Here is a 24,464-nt window from a genome sequence, read left to right on the forward strand (position 1 = left end):
TCCCATTTTACTCTCAAATTAACCACCTGGAGACTTGTAACCCCACAAATGAGAAGGGTCAGCCTGTCCATGGCACCAACACTGGCTTGGCTGGTGTTCATTGCTGTGGGGTCTGGTGCTGCCCCAGGTCCATGTAGTAGAAACGTGACTAAGGGAACCTGTAAGGATGTACCATTTTTAGCCTGCTCAGGGTTTAATAAAGGAGCACAATGAGGGAACCATGCTTGACTTTGAAATGCATGTGGGATTAATGTATTTGGGCTGCTGGGAACTGCAAGATTTGCTGCAGTTCCTTGAAAGAAGGATTGAGTGATGTCCGGCTATTAGGTCTCATGATCTGGTGCTAGAAAAGTGATACATTTTCTGAGTAACTACTAAAATACTTTTTCTCTTTATAATTGGAAATGCACATCTACCACTGTGTCCCAGCTAGGGAGTCACAATGAGCAGGGGACAAGCCTTTAGTGTCAATATGAATGGAGCATTTTGACAAAAAATAGACTAACGCTTGTCCTGCTGTTGTTTTTGCAGGACAGATCACTGAGTCCAGAAATGAGACCAAGGCAGCCAAAACTGTGTCTCTGTCTGATGCAGCAGAAACTGGAGAACTCACTGCTTCTTAATCTGTAATTTTTACCATGTTATCAGAAGACATGGTAACAGCAATGCCTAATATGGATCACAAGTGGTAGCACCGTTTTTCACAGATGGAAGCAAACTCATTTTATGTTCAGTAGACTGTGAAATGAGTCACAGCTGTTCTTCCTCTGTTGCACAGTGCCACACTGTTCTCATTAGAGAGCATCCATGCAATGGCTCTTCAGCCACTTCAGGCGCCCCTTGCTTGGCACACGCTCCTGAGCAGTTCTCTGGGAGTCAGAGGCAGTGGGTCAGCTCCTGCACAAAGGACCAGTGTGGTTCATTGATTTGGGCCTTGGGTAAAGACCTGAGGATGGTTTTGTCTATTAAATAGCAATTAATATACTTTTCTGTTCAGAAATTTGGTGGTAAAAATACACTTGTAAAGTGCAAATGAACTTCGGTGAGATATTTTAGTGATAATGTTTACTTCTGTAGTGTCTCACAACCAAGTATCATTCCAGTGTGCTGAATGTGGAAACTACAGGTCCTGGACTGGCTGTATCCTAGACTTGTGTGGCCTCAAAAGTCTTAAGGCCCTGGGCAAGAGTCTTGCTGCTTTCCACCTTTCTTGTGCTGTTGTCACTGCCTTTACTACATGTGATAGCCCAGTTTCATACTTTACCTGTGGCAGTTTTAAGTGCAGACAGAGGCTATTCCTGTAATTTTCCTTGCATTGCTGCTGGCACAGTTAGCTCTTCCACACCCCCTGTGAAGATTTCTATAATGACTGGAAACTGTTTCTCCTTTAGGGGCTTATTAGCTTGCTAACTAATAAGCTCAGGAATGATTTAGTTCTGTTACAGAGCAATCCCAGCTCCTCTGGGTTTGAGCAAAACAGTGAAGACAATCAGGTGATATATATTTACTCTGGCTTGTTTAAGCAGTGTTCAACACACAAGCAGAGACTGTGAGGAGTGGTGGTGCTTTGACACAAACACTCATGGGTCTCTATTTTCTCTAATTTTGCTTCTTCTTTTACCTCAAGTAGTCATCTAGTCCTATTTGTCTTTTAATGAGATTGGCTTTTGTTCTCTATTGGAAGATTAAAAATAATCCCAGTGAAATAACATTCTGCTTGCAGCACCTGCTGCTACATAATCTTGTATACAGGGGAGTGAAAAGTATTGCCCAACTGCATACAGTCACAAGGTTAATGAAGTTTTATTATCCAAACTGTGTCATTTCACATGGAAAAGAAAGTAGTATGCAAATCATTCTACAGTTTGGGCCTAACCTTGCAATTCAGAGTTCATCCTGTGTCGTAGAACTGTACCCTGGATTTTCAGCGTTTTTTATTTCTTAGTTATTCCTTATGCTCTTGGGGAAAAAAATTCCAAAACAAACTTGAAAATGTGTACAATCTCTAAAATGCCTTGGAGCATCCAATCTGCAAGAAGTCTGAAGTAAAGTGTCAAGGTGTAAGTTTTCCTGGTGAGGTTACAGACTGTGGTGTGCTGCACTGATGCTGAAGATTTTTGTAGCTGTTGAAAAGTCAAGAACTTTTGCCAGAGCCTGGACAGATCCTTGGGTGGTTTTGATGGCAGTGCAGCTGCCCTCCTGGTTTCTCAGGAGCTGGACAAGAAGGCACAAGTCAGGAACTGGGCTTTGGGTGGTGGCTGAGATATTTGAGCAGCCTGGGCTGCCCAGTGAGCTGAGTGTGCCTACAGGAGGCAGGAGCCCTGAGGGTGCCCCTTTGCCCATTTCTTCACCCAGGGAAAAGAGAGGAGGAAGCCCTAATCTGAACTACCTAAAATCAGCAAAGTATAACAATATAAGGACTTTTGACTCCAGCCCCTGGTTTTGCATCTCATGTCTTTCATAAAGTAATCTCAAGTCTAAACCTGTTTAGAAATGCTCTTCACATCTTCAGGCTAAGCTTCTTAATGGGTAAGTTTACAGCCATTTACTCCACTGCTTTTTTTGTCCTTTGACTTAATCATGCTTTCCACCTCCCCAGTGATTATGCTGCAAGAGCAATCCTGGCTTCTCTTGGCTTCTGGTCTGTTTGACTAAACAAGTCAAATTTGTAATCTCTGGTAAAAATGTGCTCTTCACTTTTCTTATTATCCTCAACAAATCCTTTCTCTGCACCTTTTGCAGTTCCTTTTTTTTGTTGTTCTTTTTTTTTTTTTCTTTTTTTTTAACAAGAGTGACCTGATTAAAAAAATTTCAGATAGGGCTTTGCCAAAGTGTTCTGTGGTAGCATCTCTTTGGTGCACCAGAAGATCCTGTCAGGCTGGCAGACAGTGTGGGTTCTCTTTTCATGTTTTCATTGAGTAGTGTTATCCTCTCTGAATGATGGCTTTGGTGATGCAGAAAGATGCAGAAATGACATCTCAGTCTTCAGAATGAGAGATGTGGCATTGACTGTTAATTCCTCTATGCTAAAAATCTGGTGCCATCAATGTGGCTGGCTATCCTAAGGTTAACTGTAGACTCTCTTTATGGCCAGCCAGCCTACTGATTTCCTGTGTTATTTTGGTGTGCTGTTCTTAGCAGATACCTCAAAATCTGCCAGTCAAATATTGGAATCATTTAATGCACTGAGCTCTAGATTGATGCAGTCTAAGTCACTCTAATATTTCAGGTAATGAAACCTCAGATCAAAAATGTACATTTATATTATATGCTGAGAGTTTCTGGGTGTCTTTATAGCTTTATCCAATTGTGTTCCTTTATAAAGGTCACTAATTTCAGAAACATGGATATGTAATTCTATAAAGTTTTGAGCTATTTTTCTAAGTATGCTTTTATGTCTTCAATTTCCTTATGCACTGTCATGATCATTCCTGATATAGCATAGGATCATTAACAGAAGCACTTCATGAAAGAAATATAGAGGGATTAATAAATAATGGCATACTCAAAATTCAAAGGGAGCAAAGATTGATGGCTTGCATTTCTGTATCATTAACCCAAGAAATTACAGGGAGAAGGTAATGCATTGTTTAAGTTTGGAGAGACCCAAAACTATGTCTCCAGCAGACTTATATTCTAGATAAGTATTTATTTATTTATTTATTCTTAATTTGTAATCCATCTTGCACTATGAATGCTGTAAGGTTGCCAGTTGGCATTTTATGCTTTGATTACTTTTTCTAGACGCCTCACTTGGTCAGTTGGCATCTTTGAATGTGTGGGATGATGTTTTGAATTTTCTTTTTAGTAATTTTTCTTTTTCTAAGGCTTTTTCTAAGGCACTGTATAAAATTATGTTGTTAGGATGTTGTTTACTTTTGTCTTGCTTAATTATGGGATAACGTTCACAGTGGAGGAGTATGAGGCAGTGAATGATGTTTGCAGGTGATTAATTCTACAGTGAAGCTGAGACACTTGATAATTACAAAACCTGTTGGTTGTGAGTGTATTCCATCTTTGTGAAGATTATTCATTTTTATGGAGACGGACAAGAATAAGGTAAACTGCAATGATATTTATGCCTCTTTTGAGTGCTTTTTTTGCTTTTTCTTTGCATTTGTCTTGGGTACTACTGTAAGAACAGGTAGGTTTATTAATAAAATACATATTTTAAAAGTTCAAGAATTTCCCTTACAGGTTAGATCTTTAAAAAGTTTGTTCCTTGACTCAATATGAAACTGATTCTTCTTAAGCTGGGGAAAAATGTATAATATTGATTTTTAAGAAGTTATAATATGTAAAATTAAATTTGCACTTTTACTGGAAAAGTGCTCAATTTCTGAGTTTTAAAAATTTTGCTATCCTTTTTTCACAGTTCCATATTCACTATACTAAAATCTGCAACGCTTGACAAATATAACTGTCAAAATGGAGTGGATGAATGGTGGCATTTCAGATACAGCAAAACCACATGTTTAGATATCGTATCACCCTCAAAGGGGCAATGTGATGAGTGGTGCACAGCTTCAGTTTAAAATATTTGGTAATGGGGTTGGTGGACTAGGAAAGATTTTTCAATTCTAGAAACAGCAGTGCATTGTGGTCTTAGAAATTATATCTTCTATTTTTACAATTTAGGCTGTATTTCAGCTGACCTGCGGGGAGGTAACCTGTTTTGGTGATCTCTGTCCCTTTCTTCCATCTAGTTATATTCACCTCCCATGTATCATCCTTCTGGCTTGAAGGATGCTCTGAGCACCAGAGAGCCATTCAAGGAGATCTGGTGCATGGGCTGGAAGGAGAAGTCCTCACTCTCCAGAGCCACATCAATTTCAGAATGTAATCCTGCAATCACCACTTTCTGTGGGATGGAGTGAGATGTGCAGCATCCTCTCAGGTGGTGCCATAGTTGATATCATCCTATCGAATGTTCTGCTAAATCTGAACCTCTTCTGCTCTCCTCTGGCACATACAGTAGGGTGGTGGAGGCGTAGTTATTTCTCACTGCTCTTTCAAACTCCATGCTCTTTGATACTTTGATTTGGGGAGCTGGGAAATGTTTCTGTTAGTGAGGAGGCTCTGGCTCTCAGTGTACCTGGTTGGGGCTTGCCTGGTCACTGCATAGTGTTCCAGTACAAATTGAGAGAAGGAGAACTACTCTTTTTTACTGACACTCTCGGCTGTTCTGCATCTCCTACAGATTATTTTTGATTGTGAATGTCCTTGGAATTCTTTCATACTGCATCAGCTAGTTATGAACAGCTCATCACAGCTAATGCAATTACAGCTGCGATTCATTAACATCAATGGACAGTGTTTTTAATACTCCGCTTGGTGAAGTGAAACAGAGAAAATGGGAATTGCACAGCGATTCTCACTGTCTAGCTAACCACGGGTTTTTTTTTGTTGTTGTTGTTTTTTTTTGGTTGTTTGGGGTTTTTTGATTTGTTGGTTTTATTTTGGAGGGGTTTTTTTTTAGTTTTGCCATGGCAACAGTGATGATACAGAACATTAAATTCTCATTTTGGAGATTATTTTTAACCGGAGCAGTGGTGCCAATAGCACAACGGGCCTTTGATCTTCAGGATTTGCTAATTTTTTGTTTCCTATTTTTATTTGCTGTTTTTTTATTTTAAGTGCTGTGCAAAGCTCTGCTACAGGAATATGCTCTATCGTATGCAGAAATCCATCACAGAGTAGGGAGCATTAACTGATCACTAATTGAATCTAACTTGCCTAGGGTCTATGAAAGCAAATTATTTTCTTCAGTAAAGTAAGCAGATAGTATCTCTAAAATGCATTAGTTATCAAAACTTTTTTTTTAACTTCTTTTCCCATCCAGAGAGGGGAGAAAGTCAGTGGTGGTGGTGTTTTGTTTTGAGCAAATCCCCAAATTTTGAATTTTTATTTTCATCTCTTTTGCACATTGCTTCCAGCCATTTCCTTCCCTGTGCATTTCATTCTCCTTCCCGGATCTTTTACCAGAATATCTGCAGTTGCAAACACTAGTGCCTATTTTGGGAGCTTTTAGTTGAACATTCTTCCAAGCTCCTTCCTGGGCACCACACAGCCACTCTGTAGCTTGTAGTTATTTCTCAGTAATGTCAGATACTTCTTTGCATTTGCACCATTTTCTCCTTAAAGTAAAAATTTGTCATCCATTTCTACACCAATTAGAATGATAGTCTATGAAGACATAAGCAAATAATTTGGAGCATAGAGCTGCCTGAAAACTGAGAAGATAATTTCTGAGGTAGATCTGCCCTAACCCGGTTGAGAATGGCTGTCCGTTTCAAATTCAGCTTATTCCTAAAAATGCAGTGGTGCTATGTGAACCAGTTACAATGAAATATTGAAATTGTTGTACTACAATACATAATGCTTCTGATACTGCAAAGCTGAGCAAAAAAGTCCTTGAAAGAATTGATTTTATTAGGCAGAGAATAACTTTGCCTTGAGACTTTGTTTTTACCACCTGCAGTAATTTTAAATATAGTGGTGATCTAAGCTATTTACTGACTCATTCTGAAATTTGCTGTATTTTTGTAGCAATTTTAGTAGATGGGTAACTTCTTACATTTTAAGACTAGAAGGGGCAGTGAGGTGAGCTGATTTGACCACTTGGGTATGACAGGCAAATGTATTTTACAAAATTAATTTCTTATATTAATCCCTAAATTAGAATAAATCATTCCATCCTCAGGAGATCAAACCCAAAAAGAGGACAAAGAAGAGAAGTGATGTTGCATAGAACTTGTTGATAAATGAGCCTTTTCAAATACTGTTTTGGAGGATAACATCTCTCACGTAATAATTTCTTTCCACCAGTTCATTAGGCTATTTATGAAATCTTAAAAGACTTTTTAATTAAGTTAAAATTGTCACTGTGAACTTATTTATCTCTCTGTGGTCTATTTAATCCTTTCATGGAACAAAAGCAAAGCCACCCCGAAAGGAAGTGTTTTGGAATAGCTTGGCATGTGGATGCTGCTGTTGACGGACAGAATCAGAGTGGTCTCACCAGCACCTTCTGTGCTCTAAACACGTCTGGGGATGTAGCTTAACTGCCAGATTTGCTGCACTTCCCACCCATGCCACTTGGCTGGATCTGGAAATGACAGCTCATTGTCAGTGCTCAAAGAAAAGTTCCTGCAAAAGTTGTCACAGGTTGAATTCTTCTGCCTCACCTTGGTCAGTTGAACAACTGCCAGTACTGGAACATGTTTCTGCCAGTGATAGTCTATGTCACAGCAATCAGCAGCGTCACCTTCATCTCTGGGATTTCTTCAAAACAACAGTATTTTTTGCAATAGCCGTGTGACTCACTAGATCAACAGGGAAGAACCATTTCTGATGTATGGTGGAGGAATTCCATTGCCTTCTGTTCGGGATCTTCAATGCTCAGCAAATAAAAAGTAAAAAAATCCTTGGACATAGAAGTGGCAACAGCAGACACATAAATACAAGTTTTGAGTCTAGAATGGTGCAGGCTTATTTGAGACCAGTGCAATTCTGTGTTGATGCTTCATAAGGCAATATGAGCATTGATAAATCTTAAGTAGTTCTGACCTTGCAAAACCAGTCATAGCAGAGCCTAAAATATATGAAGGATTGCATATTGGGTTTAAGTTTTAGGATTACTTAGAAATTCTTGAGGGACATGCTTTTAAATCATATGAGACAGTTGAGCATCTCTTTTTTTAATGTTTGTCATCTCTAACTCTTTTTAAATCTCCATGTGAGATATCTCCTTTCCTTTTTAGGCACTTAAATTTTTATAAATAGGGCCATTCAAATTTAACAAGGTTGTTATCACAGGAGTAAGAGTATGTTTTGTTGTTTTTGCCATGGTGATGAAGATGATGAGGTGTGTATGGCAGACTCCTGAAGGTCCCTGCCTGCCTGCCTGCAGTCAGCCCGAGCACCTTTCTTGGCTGTACCAGGAAATTAATGTAGGCTTGTGCCTCTGGGCAGGATATCATCTCCTGTGGAATGACACATCTGTTTGGGAGCACTTCACTTTTTCAGTCAGAATTAATTTTCTTCCACTGTGGGCATGAGCTAACTATTACGGGAAGGTAACGAGCTGCTGGCGGCTCCTGCTGTTGTCATGCAGTGGAAGGTGTCAGGTGTGGGTTCATAGCTGGTGTGCAAGCTATTCATCATCATCTCTGTGAGTTCTATTACCTGCAGATCTCTTAGTTTGTAACTTCTTTCTGCTTTTACCAATAATGGCAAGGGTCTGTTGCTTTCTAGGGGTGACCTTTTAATCTGATATTTTACTGCTATCTGATTCTGAAGTGTTTTCTTGTTTTTGGGCTGATATGGTGGCAGATTGAGCTCTACTGTGTGCTCTGAATCATAGATTTTGTTGTGACTTCTCTTTGGAGAAATATGTTCTTGTATTGTTTAGTAACACTTGCTTTTTATTCTGCTGCTATAATCAAAACTTTTTCTTTGAAGCTATGGAACAGTTTCTAGGAGTATACAAACACTGTAGTGACAGGCTATGCTTCCCTAGCACCTTCTCAGAGAAAAGAGCAGTGCAAAGGCCACAAGGTAGAGGTGCAGGGAAAGTATCCCTTTCTTTGGTAGAGCTCCAGTGAGAAACTAGACTAGGAAAGAATGAATCCCCACATCTCTCCTGCTCCCGTGTATGTACAAATCATGTCCTGCTTGTACTGTCTGAAGAATGTGTAAGAGAAGGACGTATTGCTAAGAATGAGTAAGAGTCAATAAAAAAAAAAGCAAATGTTTTGTTTGGTTTGGAAACAGAAACAGTTTGACTACACGGAATTTGTGAGCTGCTTACTGAGTTCATTGCGGCTGTGAGCATAGAAGCAAGGAATTGCCTTCAAGGTCTGTGAGATTTGGGGAAACACTGCACAAACGTTTTCATTTATTTTCCATCTTGTCTAGTTGTCTTGAATTGATTTTTAATGGCTGTAAACTCACGATTTTCTAATTTTAAACTCTTAAGTTCTGCCTGGCCATGGGAAATTTATGCTAGAGAAGTTTCAAGCATTTCTACCTTAAAAGTCTGGCTATGTTAGGGTTTGGCTGTGGGAGGCAATAGGGTCGTGTGGCAACAGGATTATGAAACTGAGCTTCCAAGGAAGCTTTCATCTGCAGACCTTGCAGGCTGAATCCTTGGGGTGTAAGTGCAAACCTCTCATGACTTGAATACTGAAGAGTACATTTAGCTCGGTTTGTGATTACTCTGTAGAAACAAGCTGCTTAAGAAAAGGGGAGAAATGTATTTTATTGCAGTTTTTCTGTTTTGTGCTTTTAAATCAGGGAAAGAAACAACTGCTTGCCATGTGTAATCCTTTAGTGCTGGTTTGGCCTCTGAAAATTTTGTTTTGTCTTTTTATTACTTAACATTCATATGGTGCTGTGTGCAGCACTAGACTTGATAATATGGAATATGCCTCACTCAAACACTATGTATGCCATCAGTTAAAGTAGTACTAATTCTTAAAATGCAATTTTAGGCAGGAGATATTGTCTATGATACAGCTAAACAGGCAAGTAAAAAGAAAGCTCTGCCATAGATTCACAGCTCATTGATGGCACCACAATTCTTGCTTCTCTCTGTGAACTTTTTGCATGGTAAGTAGTAGGTAGCTTACTCTACTTTGGATCTTGCATTTATAATGGAGTAAGAGTAGACTGAATGTAGCCAGTTCTCCAGAAGAATATCCAGGGAATCCTCTAAAAGCTGTAAACTTTTTCCCCTTCTCCCAGACTGCATCACTGACCAACTGCAACAGAAACCTTAATAACCCCACTCAAACAAAAAACAAAACAAAAAACCCAAACAAAAAACCCCAACCAACCAAACAAAAAAAAAAAAAAAAAAAAAAACCAACAAAAAAAACCAACAAAAAACCACCCTCAAACAACAACAACAAAAAAATCCAACCCAGAGCCAAAAAAAGGCAGAAGGAACCACCTTATAATGTCTTTATGAAAGTAAATAATTTAGCCCTGGCTGAAAAGGATGTTTCCAGCAGTGATAAATAACACGTGTATAGTTTATTGTATAAACAGCTTGACCAGACTGTGTCTTGAAACATCTGTTGTAGGCAGATTTATTTCAGGTCTGACAAATCTACAATTTTTTTTTTTTGCCAAAGCTGCACTATTGTAGTAGAAGCTCACTTGTTTGCATATTAACTGTTGTTACTGCACATTTGCAATGCCTCATTTCCATTCCTGGCTTTGGTTATTTTCTGTTGTGTGATTAAATAAGACCTTAAATTAATTTTAAAAACAATTAAAATAATTAATAATAATAAATTTAATAAAAATAAGATTATGTAGTTATTTAGGTCTGGTTTGGTATCTCAGTTTGGTTATCATGTTGCAAACATCTTGCATTTGCATGAAGCAAATGTGAAAGAAATACGTTTTGGACTTAAATTGCACACGTTTTGCATTTAATTGAAAGACCTGTCAGAGCAGGCCAAACCAAATTGTGATACACAGAAGGAGACGTGGAGATTACAATAAGAAGTTTTAAAATAGTATTTCCTGGGCACTTAACCAAGTGTCCTTCCAGAAATTGGAGAGAAGCTGGTAACCTAACTAGATACTGATCTAAATAATTGGGGTTTCTGTTTGAAGGCAGATACAACAGTAAAATGATCACTGGAAATTAATCTCCGTTTCTAGATAAGTTTTTTAAACCTGAAGGAGTAAATCTGTTCCAGCAAGCCTTTTTACCCTTCCTATCCAAAGTTCTACTTTTTTGCACGTCCATTGCAAGAAAGACTTCCCCAGACATTTCAGTTCCAGTGTTTCTGCTCTGCTGTGGCTGCAGAACTCCACTCTTTTTCCTTTGGGTACATTACTGCCCAAACACAACAAAACTGCAAGTAGATAAACACAGGGGGAAAAAATTACTAGCTAGAGGATTATGGATAGTTTATAAAGAACTATTTGTGTATGTGTGTGCTTTTCTTGATGATGGGAGTACAAAATACTCAGACAATGCAATTCTAACAGCTGTAGTCAGTATAGGAAAGCACTGAAGGATGCTCTGACAAGAACTGGATGACCTTGATAATTAAAGCAGTAAAATACCCCAATAAATCTATAGAACTGACTGATCCAAAGTGCAAACCAGTGCATGTTGGATAAAAACCATCAATTTGTTCTTTCATCTGTAATAAATGCATTTCTTGAAGATCAGAGGGTAGTAAACATAAAAGGAGTCACGAAGGACCAATGTGACATAAAAAAACAGATGAGAATAGGACCACACAACATTCTAGTTAAGGACTCAAAATGTAAGACAAAGTTGCTGCACCCTCAGCCTCATGTTTAATAGCTCACGCTTTCAAGAAAAATAACTAGGGTTGGAATTGATGCAGAAGAGGGCTTGCAGGAAAGGCAAGAGACAGAGAACTGGAATGTCCATGTGCTGAGAGCTGGGAAATGCAGAGAGAAGAACCTTATAATTTAGTACCAAGTGTGGCTACCTGGAAATTGATAGCTGTGAGAAACTTTGGGCTAGACTCTAGAAGACATTTCTAAGGAGGGAGCTCCTCAGGAGTTTTTGAGTAGAAGGAACATGGAATTTGTAGCTTCCCCTGAAAAAAGATAGTCTGTAAAAGCACAGGACTTAATTAATGGACTCACTGGGTTTCTTCTGGTTTTCTGTCCCTAAAAATACATAACAGTTGTTGGGCAAACTTTGTCTTTGATTGAAAACCTGTGTTTAGTTTTAGTTAAGGGATGTTGGAAGTGTTGGGAAAATGTGTGCAACTCATTTTGTATTCAGTTAATTACATCCTCTCTGGTTTTTTACTTTTCCCACAGCAGTTTGTGTTTTACTAGATTGTCTTTCTTTAATGACAATATTGAAATAATGTAATTCCTGACCTGTTGTTGTATGAAGAAACTCAGAGAAAACTAGATTGATTAGCCCAGGGCTATAAAGCTACAACATCTGGCTGAGGAATTTAAAACTTTAGAATTTTTGCACCCGAAATAGACAGAGAAATGTGCTGAAATCAGCTATATACATGTGAACAAGATGACAAAAATTAACCATGAAGGCTTTTGTCAGACACAGTATGTTATCAGGGGAACAGCCAATCTTGACTTCAACAATTCTATGTAATGTGCAATCAGTAATTAAAGCAAAATTGCATTTAGAAATTAGTAGACAAGAAAAACATAGTCATGCTTGAAAGGTTATAGCTAATTATGCTAGTGGTCACTTAACTGCCTGTGTATGCCCTCATTTTTCAGCCATATACATGGTAGAAAGGGAGCAGCTCTGTAGCATGCCATTGAGATGAAAAAACTGAACTTCTGAAAGTTACTTACAAGGGAAATCTTTGTTTATTTTTATAATTTGATGTTGGCTAGGAATGCAAATATGATGAGTTTCTGGTTCTCCCACTCTACTAGTAACTTTCTTTGTTTTCAAAAATCCCATTCCAGGGTATTTAGAAAATGTTGGACCAGACTAAGATTTGGTGACAATTTTGAATCTCTCTTACATGGCAAAAGGTCTGAGATACCTAAGAAAACAGGAATGTTTCTACAAGGATTTAGCTTAGAGATAGGGATAAGAGTTTGGGTCAAAATTCTAATTCATTGAAAATGAGATTTTTCATGTGGATATGTTCCTTTTGATTGGTTTTTGCATAAAATTTTAAGATCTGAAATAAAATATCTTCCTGGTCACTGAATTGATATAAATGTGTGATCTTGTAAAAATACTGTAACTGCAGGGTAACCTGCTAATTAGGAGTCTGCTGGGATGTAGCAGGTTCCTGTCCGAAAGCATCTTCTGCTGATGCAGGCCACAGCCTTTGATCTTTATCTTCTGTACACCAAGTTCTCCCCTGGTTTGTCCTAAATCAGATTTGCATCTGTATTTCCTATGATGAAAGGGGCAAGGATGAATGTAGTGAAATTTGTCATTACCATAGATGGTTATGTGAGGCTTCTCCCTTATTGAAAGTGCTTTTAACCCTGTGCTTTAGGGTATGTTCAAGTTGTCAAAAGATGTGTATGCTCCTTCATCCTGGAAGGAAGACCTCTAGAGCTGCCTAGATATTGGGCCCCAGGTGTCTGACCATTCCTATTGACATTTGGGAACTTTTCAGGTACTGACTATTAAAAGGTATGCTTTGAAGCTGGCTCAGAGCTGTTTGGAAGATGACAGTAAATATTTTTGCCCCCCTGGAAAATGTCTGTAGTTGGTGCTCTGTCCACTGCTGCTCTTGTACCATCTGTGAGAGTCCTTACCTAGGTGTACCAAAAGGAGTAGCGTGGTAATATATTGGCAGTATGTGCCAATTTAGCCCCTGCTTTTAAGACTTTTGCAGCTCAAAAACTAAAAACTGGGCTCCCCTCTCACGTTAGAATCAGTTGTTCCCACAGTCTGAGGCATGTAAGAGCAGCAGCAGCTCCTTAGGCATATGTGGATAGCAAGGCACTGAAGCTTGGGTCTGCAGAAATCAGTCCTATGCCAGGGGCAATTTGATTATCAGATCTGCCAAGAATACATATAGTGTTTACTGAAAATGGTAATTTTATGAAGATACTAATTTTTCATCTTAGGGGATGAAAGCAAAAATTCTTTAATGGTATAAATATCCCTATTCTGCACAGGGGGGATGCTGGTTCCAGTATTCTCTCTGGGTTATTTTTAGGCTTTGTGCAGGAGTCTGCCCAATATGGTTTATTTCCTCATGCTTCTACCCTGTGGGAATTCTTAGCAACTCCATGACTCTTTGCAGGCATTTTAGATGTAAAGGTTGTAGAGTTCTGTTTGTACTTTTCTGTAATACCTGAAGCTGTTTCTTGTTTGAGTGACATTTCTAATTAGAGAGATCCTCAGGTTTTATGAAGCAGGACTTGCTTTTCATAAATCTATGCTAGCTGAGCCTGATCCCCAGTATGTTTTCCTGCACATTGAATCACGGAATATTTGGAGTTTGAAGGAACACACAAGGATCAGGGTGGGGGCATGCAAAATAATCTGCTCCATGACCTCTGGCACTGAGGTCTGTCTGACAGCCCTGTAGTTCCCCAGATCCTCTTTTTGGCTCTTTTTGTACATGGGTATTACATTGGGTACCTTGCAGTCAACTGGGACCACCCTCATTAGCCAGAGCTGCTGGTAAATGATGCAAAGTGGATGGGTTAGTGCTTCAAGGTGAAGTTCTTACTTTTTTGAAGTAAAAAACCAAAGAAAATGTCATTAGCACTCATGTCTCCTCCCTCAAACAAACCTAAATGTTAGAAGTAAAAATATCAAGAGCAAAGCTGTGGTTTGGGACGTTCTCTTTTTTTTTTTTTTTTAATTAGCAAAATGCATAGATTCTTTTCCCCTCATGTTTCATTTTCTCTAGGTGCCAGCTGTGTTTAAAGACAGAAGTTTTAATTTAAAATACTCTGAAATTAATCCCATAGAGAAGGAAGAATATCTCAGGCATGAAGGGTAATAGTATTTCTTCACTGTAGAGAGAAAATGACTTTGCTCTCTTTCTAAGAAGACTATATTATATTATATCCTAAGTACTTTATGAAAGAAGTCACCATCTTGTCCTTCATGCACAAGATTGTTTCCTGGGACTACTGTCCTTCTGTAATCCAGTTCCTTATTGGGTACTGTGGGAGGAAAAGAGCAGCAGGGGTTTTTGGTCTTTGTGCAGCTGAAGAAATGCCAGTCTTTAAAGGAATCCTTCAGGCAAAGTAGAACACACAATTATGGTAACGATCTGGTCCTGGTTCAATGATGGATGGGTGCCCTTTCCATCTGCTGCAAAGAACAGACATTTCCCATGACCCACTAATTAAGCATGCGCCAACATCATTACTGGCCCTGTTTGCGTGTGTGGGCACAAATGCCTGTTTGGATCCGAGGAAATTGTTCTGATCACCTCTGCAGTGATTGGTTTTCTTGCAGAAATGCTGATGACTGGTGGTGTTTTAACTGGATACGTGCAAATGTTGTCTGGACATCCGCATGGTGATGGTAATCCCTGAAGAAATGTCAGCACATCTTTGAACTCCCACACCAAAGATTCATTTTTCTGCACACTGGGAGAGCAGAAGGGGCCACAGATGTAAATCCAATTTGTAGGGTCGTAAATCCCTCCTTGACACTATCAGAGCACCAGAGTAGATGAACTGGTCTCAGAAATCGAGGGCTTTTGCTGCTGAGAATTACTGTGCACTCGCCTCTTTTACAGTTTGGTTTGAGAGGTGGGCTGCCCCAGCACAGAGATTTTGGACATGCCATCAGCTCTGTGCTTGAGGACCTCATCTCACACTGTTGAGGTCTGGCTATTGACTATTTGATCTATTTGGTGTAAGCTTAGAGTGAATTCTAATGCATGGATATGGGAGAATTCTCTTAACCTTTTTGAGGGTCATTAACTTAGAGATGGATGCAGAGTCCTTAAGATAATAATCATTATTCCTGGAGGAATTAGCAGGAGAGCTGTTTTCCCTGACAGCGCAAAGATTTAAAAAAATGAAAATGTCAGAGTATCCTAGTTGGCATCCAAAGTGAATGAGTCATTCCTAATGCTACTAAAAAGCTAATTCTGCCTTGACTTCAAAGAGAAACATCAAAGATGAGTTTGCTGTTTATCCAGGTGCTAAAGGAAGAGCTTTTCCATGCTGCTGCTACTCTGGCTGAGGGTATGGAGGAGTGTTGTGCTTGCTTGCTATTGATATTGAAATCATTACATTCAAATGAAGCTTATTGAATGCATTGCTGACACATGCAAGGGAACTACACCAGCAGTTTGACAACTGCTCTGTGATTTTAACAGAAGTAAAACCGCAGAAGAGTAATTAGATAAGACAGCAGGAAATTAGGAGGTAGGTATTCCCTGATTTCCCTAAAGAGCAAAGATAACATTCTTCATGGGATTTGTTCCATAACTTGCTGTTATTGCATGTTTCTTGTTTCTCCATTTTTACACCTCGAAAGCTCCACAGCCTTCTGCGTCACTCAGTCTTTATGCATACACTGTGTGTTGCAGTGCCTATCAGGCACAGAAATAACCTCCTTGGCTATTTCTCCAGATCCAGGGTGGCTGAATTTACCACATGGCTGCATGTATTCATTCAGTGTATATGAGGCTCATGATTCACTTTTGAAGGGAAGATTGATTAAAGACACAAAGCCAAACGAAAAGTAGTATTTGGAATATTCTTCCAAACTACTTACAGATTTCTTTGAGTATAACTAAGTTTCTATGAAGAAAAGTGCAGTAGTGACTTCGTTAAAGCATTTGAAATGGAAAGGATGGGGATTAATATGATAATTAGGTGAGAAGAAATTGAAGACTACTTGCTAGAAGGTTTCCCAACAAGACTTGTCAAGGAACAGTTTTGAGAGCAAAATTTTCACTTGTAACCTTTGAACAAAATCAAGAAATGTGTTTAGTGAAAGTTGAATTAGCAACAGTTTTATGATTATTTCATTTAAAATTAGATGCCATGGAAGTGTTCTAGTTAGGCTTGGGTAGTTTCCTGATAGGTAATACTTGAAAGGCACTGGACAATTAGAAGGAGAAGATGATGATGGTGAGAAATAAGTAAAGGAGAGCAGCAGGTTTCTGATTTCAGCTAGGGCTTCACTCAAGCATTGGGATTAGTGATGTATGTGTTTTCTGGAAGAAATGTAAACTGTGAGGATATAGGAAAAAATCCCTTATGTCACTCTTTGTTTTCTCCATAGTTTATAAACACTGTAAGAGCTGTTGAGATGAAGCACTTTACTCTTTCTTTACCTTTTTGCCTTTTAAAATGTATTTTAAAGATTTTATTTGTCAAGTTTTTTCTGTTTTCCTGACTTGTGTATTTTGAGGACTTGTGTGCAAACCTAGCACTCCTGAAGTGAGAATTTTTTTGTTGCATGGTGAATGCAACCTATCTGCAAACACAATCTATGCTCCCATCCTCTGCATTTGTCTTCTTGGTGAGCTCTAATGTAAGCTGTTGTTTCAGTCCACTAAGAGATGACCCACAGTGCCACATTGATTCTGTCATCTTGGTGACATTTAGACTGAGCTCACCATACCATTGTTCGCGTTTCCCTTCACTTGTGACCTAGAGCTGATTTTGAATCTGATCCATGTGGTGAATTGCGTCAATCCTCTGTGCTTTCCCTTCTCTCCAGCCATCTGTATTCAAAATCCTTTATACTGTTACAGCTTTTTGGAAGAGTTACTGTTTCTGCTTTACATCATTAGCAATAGAGGCTTAAAATATGTTCACAGAAAGAGTGAAAAGAGCAAATTTCATGTTAGAAAAAAGCATTTTCAGCTACTGATTTAAATTGAGAATGGGGGAGTTCTGAAAAAATTATTTATAAAATCAAATCTGCCTTCATCTCTTGACGGTAATATTACTACATGCTGCAATTGGGTCAGATTTTGGTAATGCAGCTGGGGAAAACTGAGGTCTTACCAGTGCTCATAATAACTTTGGGAAAGTTACATTTCTGATCTGTACTTCAGCTTGCTTATCTTCAGATTAAGGGATAATATTTCTCAAATACCTGCTTTTTGCAAAATCTTTGTAGAAGCTCAACTAGAGGTGGTTTGAAAGCTTCAAATGCTCGAGTGTCGTGTCTCACTGTTTTAAAGTGAGCTTCTACTGCTCTAAATTCAGGGCATGGGAAGAAAGATTGCCTGTTAAGGTCAGAAAGGATGAAGTATGCCTGGAGTCAGAAGCGTTTATGGATATGCTGCATTGGAGAGGTTCTAAATAAGATGGGTAGAGGGAAGAGCAGAGCCAGACAGTCTCACTAGTTAATTTCATTGTTTCTCAGACATCCTGGAATGTATATGCACAAACAGTATATTTTCTGAATAAGTCTAAGCTTCATTCATGTTTTCCTGGAGTGTGCTAGACTAAGGAAGCTTTTGAAGGGCAAATATGCTAGCTCTGCTTTTTTCCCCAATTAATTGTATTTATGTGTTATTGAAGATGGAGGGAGAGACCCATCCTAGTTTGATCAGCACCTGACTCGGTTTATTCACTCAATCAGTCACTTTTTATAACCGTGTTAATTAAGTTCATGCATATTGCAAACCCGAGCTCACAATAGGTCAGAAATAACACACCAACCCCTCCTTATGTTTCCAATAACAAGATTTGGGTTCTCAAAACTTATTTTTGCTTTCCCAAAACAGCCAAAGATAGAATATCTACTTGTTATAAGAAAAAGAAAAAAAAAGCTGCCTGAGAACTCTGGTATGCAAGGTTCTCAAGGCCTTCATGTTTGTCACTTTTACTTGTAATTAAAAACAACCTGAGAACTTCTACTGTTTACAGAAACAGGCTGTGAGAATTTTACTCCTCACAGCTGCCTTCTAAGCCATTTCTGAAAAAAATCTCCAACAATGTGTGTAATGCTTTTTAATACTTGAATTAGTCTAAAGTTTAGAGGAAAAAAAAATCCCTGAAGGTGACGATCTGTGTTTGTCCACATGCCCACACTTGCATATGTACTATATATACACTCTATTCCAATTGAATTTGCCTGCCTACATCAGTATTACCTATGGCTACATCACTCCTGATGGACTTTCATTTGCCCTCTCTATCTCCACAGTTGCATGTATCCTGAGCAACACACACCAGCCTTGTGATGTTCTTTATGGAGGTTTTTTATATTAGAGAGAGTTTTCTAATGTCTCCCTTGTGTCTGGTGACCTGCTCAGAGCTTGTTCATTCTGCCCAGTCTCAAGGTGGTGGGGAAGGGCATGGCAGGAGGAGAGAACAAAGTGTTCTGGGCTGTAGTGAGCAGCAAAGGAGAATTGTTCATGCAGGAATGAGAGGAGGGCACACGGAAAGGAAGGACATTCAGTGATGGAGCATCCCCAGTGATGCACAGTGTCAGCACAGTGAGGGAAGGCTTTGCCATCCCGCATGCTTCCTAAACACACTTCTGAATTGGAATGATGCTTTTGAATTATGTGGTAAGTGGCTCAAGTGGAACTGCTTAACTCAGTTTGGTTGCCCAAAGGAGAGTCTTCCTGCATGTAGAATATTGTCTGTGTTGGGAGTTAATTATGCAAACTGAATAATTAATGTTCATTTTTGGCAAATTGAATAAAAATAACAAAACAGATTTCTTCTCTCTCTGGTACAGTTTATGTAACAGAAAAATACTTTCCATGTGTGCAAACAGGCAAGCACAGCAGAAGAGTCAGGATATCATGATGTTTAGAATCATAGACAGCATGTTGTTTCTTTAAATCCAGGGTCATCTCAGGTAAATGTTCAGTACTGAGCATTTACCTCAGGAAATGTGCATGGTTATGTTCTTTATTACTGTAGATGAGAGTTAAATGATGAACACAAGAGGATGTTTATGATCACAAATGCATTTTCCTGCGTACAAGGTACTAATAGAACCCCCAGGTGTAAGAAAGAAGGCTATGATGAAAGAAATTGCATTTTACCCTCTCTTGAATTGTCTTTTATTGCAGTATCTCAGTAATACTTGACGTGGTATTTGGCAAAATCAGCACCTAGAGATGAGGTGTCTCACTGTGCATGTTTCTGTCACTTCATCATGACTTATAAAAAATAATCCTGGGCAGTATTTTCATTCTTTTGAGAGGTTTCTGCAGAAGAATACTAGTGCCAGACAAGTTGGTAACAGCTTTTATTATTCCTTTCTTATGAATTTTTTTATTTTGTAATTTATCTATATTTTGGAATTCACAGAATGTTTACAGAAAAACATTTAAAATCTATAAAATACTGATCACATTTTCAAGCTTAAAAGTGATATTGTTGCCAAATTTATGTTTTTTAGGGATATTTCTCAAGGGATACTTAATATTATATGGCTTGCAAATATTTCTCTCCCAGGACTTCAGCATTGCCAGGCTTTTTTTGGTCTATTTTGAAAGCAATATTTTTTTGCAACAGTTTCTGCTTCTGAACTGTATTTTTTCTGAGTTCTCTCTTGTTTATCCTGTCTACTTTATGACATTCCTCAGGCATTTGTAATTTTATGTTGAATCCAGCTGTATCAGTCGTCCTAGCGCTTCTGTCTTGATCCAGATGCAGGTGCATAAATGCTCGGAAGCCGGTGCCTTCTGGGAGTGGTTCATGTGTTGGAAGGTGAGCATCTCTCTGCCTGGTTAGTTCCAGTTTAGGTCTTTATGTCCGCTGTGGGAGAGCTCTCCAAAGTGTCCTGAGCAGGGCAGAACAATCCACTGTCTTAATGCATATTGAAATAAATGCCTTTTGTGATCAGTCTTGGGGGTCGTGAAAACAACACCATAATGTTGCTGAGCCAGTTGACTCCTGCTCATTCTACAATCTTAGCAGTACATTTTAAATACAAAATATATGTCTCTGTTAGAAAGGTGTTGTAAGTGTTTAGGAACAGGCAGAAAAGATGTGTGCAATCCCAAAGCATTATTGAATCTAGGTCAGTTTAAGAACGTTGATAAGGAGTATTTTGTTCTACCACTCTTCCCCTTCTTTTTTCTCTTCTTTGCTGTGTCCCCAAGCAGACACCACAAACAGAAGCAATCTAGTGAACACAGTGATGTCTTTTGCGCCAGTGAGACCCCAAATTCACAACAGGGACACGGCTCTTTCCCTCTTGCAAGTACCTGCAGCATCCATCAGCATGGGAACTCCTGCCCCTCTGAGGCTGAGGAGCTCCAGAGGAGCTGGGGGGGTGGTTCTGCTGCACGTGCTGCAGCACCAGCAGCACGCATCTTGTGCCTCTCAAGTGTTGATGCTGTTGATATTACTACAATGTACATCCTTCTGGGACCAGAAGCTGTCAACTGAGTACTAGTTTCTTCATATTTAATTTTTTAAAAATACATGTTTGCAAAGAATAGCACTTAGTATGTGTTTTGGTAGCTGTCTATTTTTGTACCTCCTGTTTGGTGAAAAAATAGTGTCATTATAAATGGAAGTATTTAAGTAATTAAACGTGAGCAGTACTATTTTCATGCATGTGTTAATAAAACATTTCACCTCCAGCTTTAGAAAATCTCTTAGAAAATCGAAAGAACTTCTTTTCTACCCAAGCAGAGTGTGCTGAGGTCTAGCTGGTGAGCATGACAGTAATCTGCTACAGAGATGCAGTTCTAGGCCTGTGTAATGAGGCCTTCAAATAGTTTGGGTTGGAAGGGACCTTTAGGGTCATTGAGTCCAATCTCTGTTTTGCTTTCTTTTTCTCTCTGTCACAGTGCTTTCCTTCCATTCCCCCCTCAGCAGCAGACACTGTGCAATGCTTTGTTTTCACCCACAGTAGATGGAGCTTTTAGCTGTAGACTAAAACATGGTCCCTTTGAGGTACTTGGTATGGATCACATTGTTTCAGGAATGCTGTATAGCTTATTCCAGGGTAGTGCTTTCAGAGAAAAACTTTTACATAAAACCTATCAGCATTTACGGCTGCTTGCTTATTTTTGATAGGGAAAAGGTAGAGAAATTATACTTACCAAGTAGATTTTCATGCTGTACATTGTATAAACTAGTGAGTCTTCTGAACAATCCAGTATCAGCTGTATAGCTTTTATTGCTTGACCCAGGCTCTTTAATCCAAGTAGCTGGAGGTTTTAATTCCCTCTCCTCTTTCTACCACCTAGTAATATGTTATAATAACATTATGTTAGTGAAAACTCAGTTAATGTTCAGACACAATTTTAACTGACACTGAGTCATCTGTGTCTTACTTGGGGTGAAAGGAGGACTTTTTTTCATGTAGTATCTCTTAAGTGTTACTATATCTTAATACTCCCACTCCCTTCTATATATAGATACTGCATAAAACCAGGAAACACATGTGCCTTTCTCTCATTTGAGGGTTTTATGCTAGATGTTTGTGAACTGTTCTCCCTTTTAGTTGTTATGATACAGGAAATACTTTTAAAAATATTTTAAAAAAATTATTTTGCTACTGAAAGGAAAATTTTCCATGAGTTCCAGTCATAATACATTTCTACCCTCACCAAACATAAAGCAAGTTTAATAATGAAAGTGTATTGATATGCTGTGATGCTATGACTTTTTCACTCTTCCTCAGTTGTTCGCTCCTGTCTGTTGTCAGAGGGAGCAGTATTGGGCTGGACAGATTTCTGCTTTCATGGGTGATCCCTCCTATGCTTCAGTGCTTTGATGCAACCTTTCCTCTCACCCTCTGGAAAAATGCTGAATCTCTGAGACATTGCCTGAGATCTAGTTTTAGTTCTTTATATTTGACATTTCTGAATTTTACACAAATTGCTATGACTGACTGGAAAATGGATAAGGGAGGAGAGTGTGATTTAACTTCTCAGATGACAAAAACATCATTGTGCTGAGCAGATTTCAGACAGATCAGTGTATGGTTTCTTTCTTGATGAGCCCTGTAAGTTTTTCTTACTGTAAAGCTGTTCTAAACTGCAATCAACCATTTAGCAGGTTAAACTGACAATTGTTTGGTTTTCAATTCATGTCTTTAAAAAAATGAAGGAATTCCAATCAAGTAGCAAGAAAACATATGGTTTTCTTTTATTAGAAAGAAAACCACCCAAATCTCATTGATTTAGATGAATAACTAAATTTCAAAATGTTAAAAATCAGACTTGAGTCTTTGTACCTGAGGAACTCCTGAGATTTGTTGTACAAATAAAAGGGGGAGTAGGAGCAAAAAAAACAAAGAGGAAGGAGCAATTAAAATGAAATGTCTTTTTAACTTTTAAATTTAACCTATTTTTTTCTTTAATTTTTAAAGCTAACTAGGAAAACACTAAAGGATTAAGTAAAAAATACTTAGGTTGTTTCTAAGTTGCTTACATCAGTGTTTCATCAGTACCTCAATTCAGATTTGTTTCTTCTATTGCTTGTATCGGGCTTCCATAAAGAAATGGGAGAAGTATGTTTTGATTTCTTTCTGGCCTAGTAGTGTTGGAAGTGGAAAGGACAGCCACTGAAGAATAGCAACTCAGAAGGAGAACTGAGATCTGGAAGGCATTCCTGGACATGCAGGGCTTCTGCATGCAGGTAGGGAGCTGCAGTGCCAAAATTAATTTTCCAATTCACTCTGCCAGTCTGTCTGGCCCTGCCACTTTGTCTTTGTGAGGTCCTCCATCATTCGAGGCTAAAAGAGGTAACAACTCAAGTAAATGTTTCATTTTTGTTGTTGTTGTTAGAGGTGGTGAGAGTGTGTGTGTTTTGTTTTGGTTTTTTATTATTGTAAAGAAAATACAAATGAAGGAGGAGCTTTCTGACCAGGCATAATTGTTACAATGTTCTGTGCCTTTTCTGTATACTCAAAAAAACTGTGACAAGTCTTCAAATAAAAATGGGAGATGAACCATCCAGAAAGGACCTTTCTCCCCAGCCTTCCTCTATACTTAGGTACAAAAGACTTTTCTGTGGTCAGATTTGCTGGGAGTAGATGGATAAACTACAGCATAATGTGAATAGCAACTTTAGTTGTGTAGATGTGGTGTTAGTTCCCTCACTTGGGTAATAAACTCAGCAGTTGCATGGCACTGAGCACTGTGAAGAGTTCAGAGGGGCCCTGTCTGTCCACACAGGATCACATGTGAGCATATGTTTTAGGCAGTGGGACAGCCAAAGAGCTGACCAGAATCCTGAGAAGAAGCTGAACTGTTTGCTGGTGTGTTTTTGGTGATGATGCCTTTGGCTGCTCTGCGATACTGGGGCACAGTAATGCAGGGTGGTGAAACCAGGTGATGAGACCAGGCTGCACCTCATGTCTTAGGGAGCGGGTCCTTTCCCCATTTGGCTGCATACTCTGCATTTCACTAAAGCCACTGTAGGTTCAGTTTAAAGTTTCATTAATTTAAAAGTAGATTTTTTTTTTTAAATAGGGTCCAGTACAGTTGGAATACAGATACTAGTTGTGTTCTTGTAAATATTCAAACCACCTTAGTCCCACTAATTTTTTGCCAGAATGGTTTCCTCTGGCAGCAAATCCCCTAGTTCACCCTGTGCTCTCCTGATGACTATTATGGTTTTATCTGTATCCAAAGCTGCTGCCTTTCAGTGCCCCCATGTCAGGTTTCTCTGTAGAGCTGGTGTTTGATTTATCACTTGATGAGAAATATCTTTGCCTATGGAAAACAGACTTGAATTTGGCAGCACTTGCAGTGGATGTGTATAAAGTCTGCACAGCTGCACAGGGCTGTCACTTGTTCTTCTGCTGCCCTGTGCAAGAGGAGGAATACTTTCTAATAAATTAAATATATTGAATCAGGACACAACAAGAGAATTTTGGTTTTCTGCTGAACAGCAATGATAAAAATCTGTATTTACACTTAGTGCTTTAAATTGCCTACTCCCGTTCACCTCAGGCACTGAAGTTACTAATTAAGTATTTTTGAGCTTGGCAAATCAAAGGTCTTGAATGAAAGTGCAGTGGCTTTTAACGCATACATAAAATAAAGCCAAATGGATGCATCTGACCTGGTCCTAAAATGATT

The 24,464-nt window shown here is 38.8% G+C and overlaps 1 protein-coding gene across 5 annotated transcripts in view; it reads left to right on the forward strand.

The window, feature by feature from the left end:
- RGS6 (regulator of G protein signaling 6) overlaps window positions 1-24,464 on the forward strand; it is a 249,500-nt gene that overhangs the window by 49,420 nt on the left and 175,616 nt on the right. The window contains exon 1 of one of the 5 annotated variants that reach the window (XM_064713753.1): window positions 18,936-18,971. The exons of the other annotated variants lie outside the window; for them this stretch is intronic. Coding sequence (XP_064569823.1) covers window positions 18,951-18,971 — 21 coding nt within the window. The 5' untranslated portion in view covers window positions 18,936-18,950. Of the gene's footprint in view, window positions 1-18,935; window positions 18,972-24,464 lie in introns of those variants that run through there. 5 annotated transcript variants of the gene reach the window in all.

This window comes from Zonotrichia leucophrys, chromosome 5, assembly GCF_028769735.1.
Source record: "Zonotrichia leucophrys gambelii isolate GWCS_2022_RI chromosome 5, RI_Zleu_2.0, whole genome shotgun sequence".
NCBI lineage: Eukaryota > Metazoa > Chordata > Aves > Passeriformes > Passerellidae > Zonotrichia > Zonotrichia leucophrys.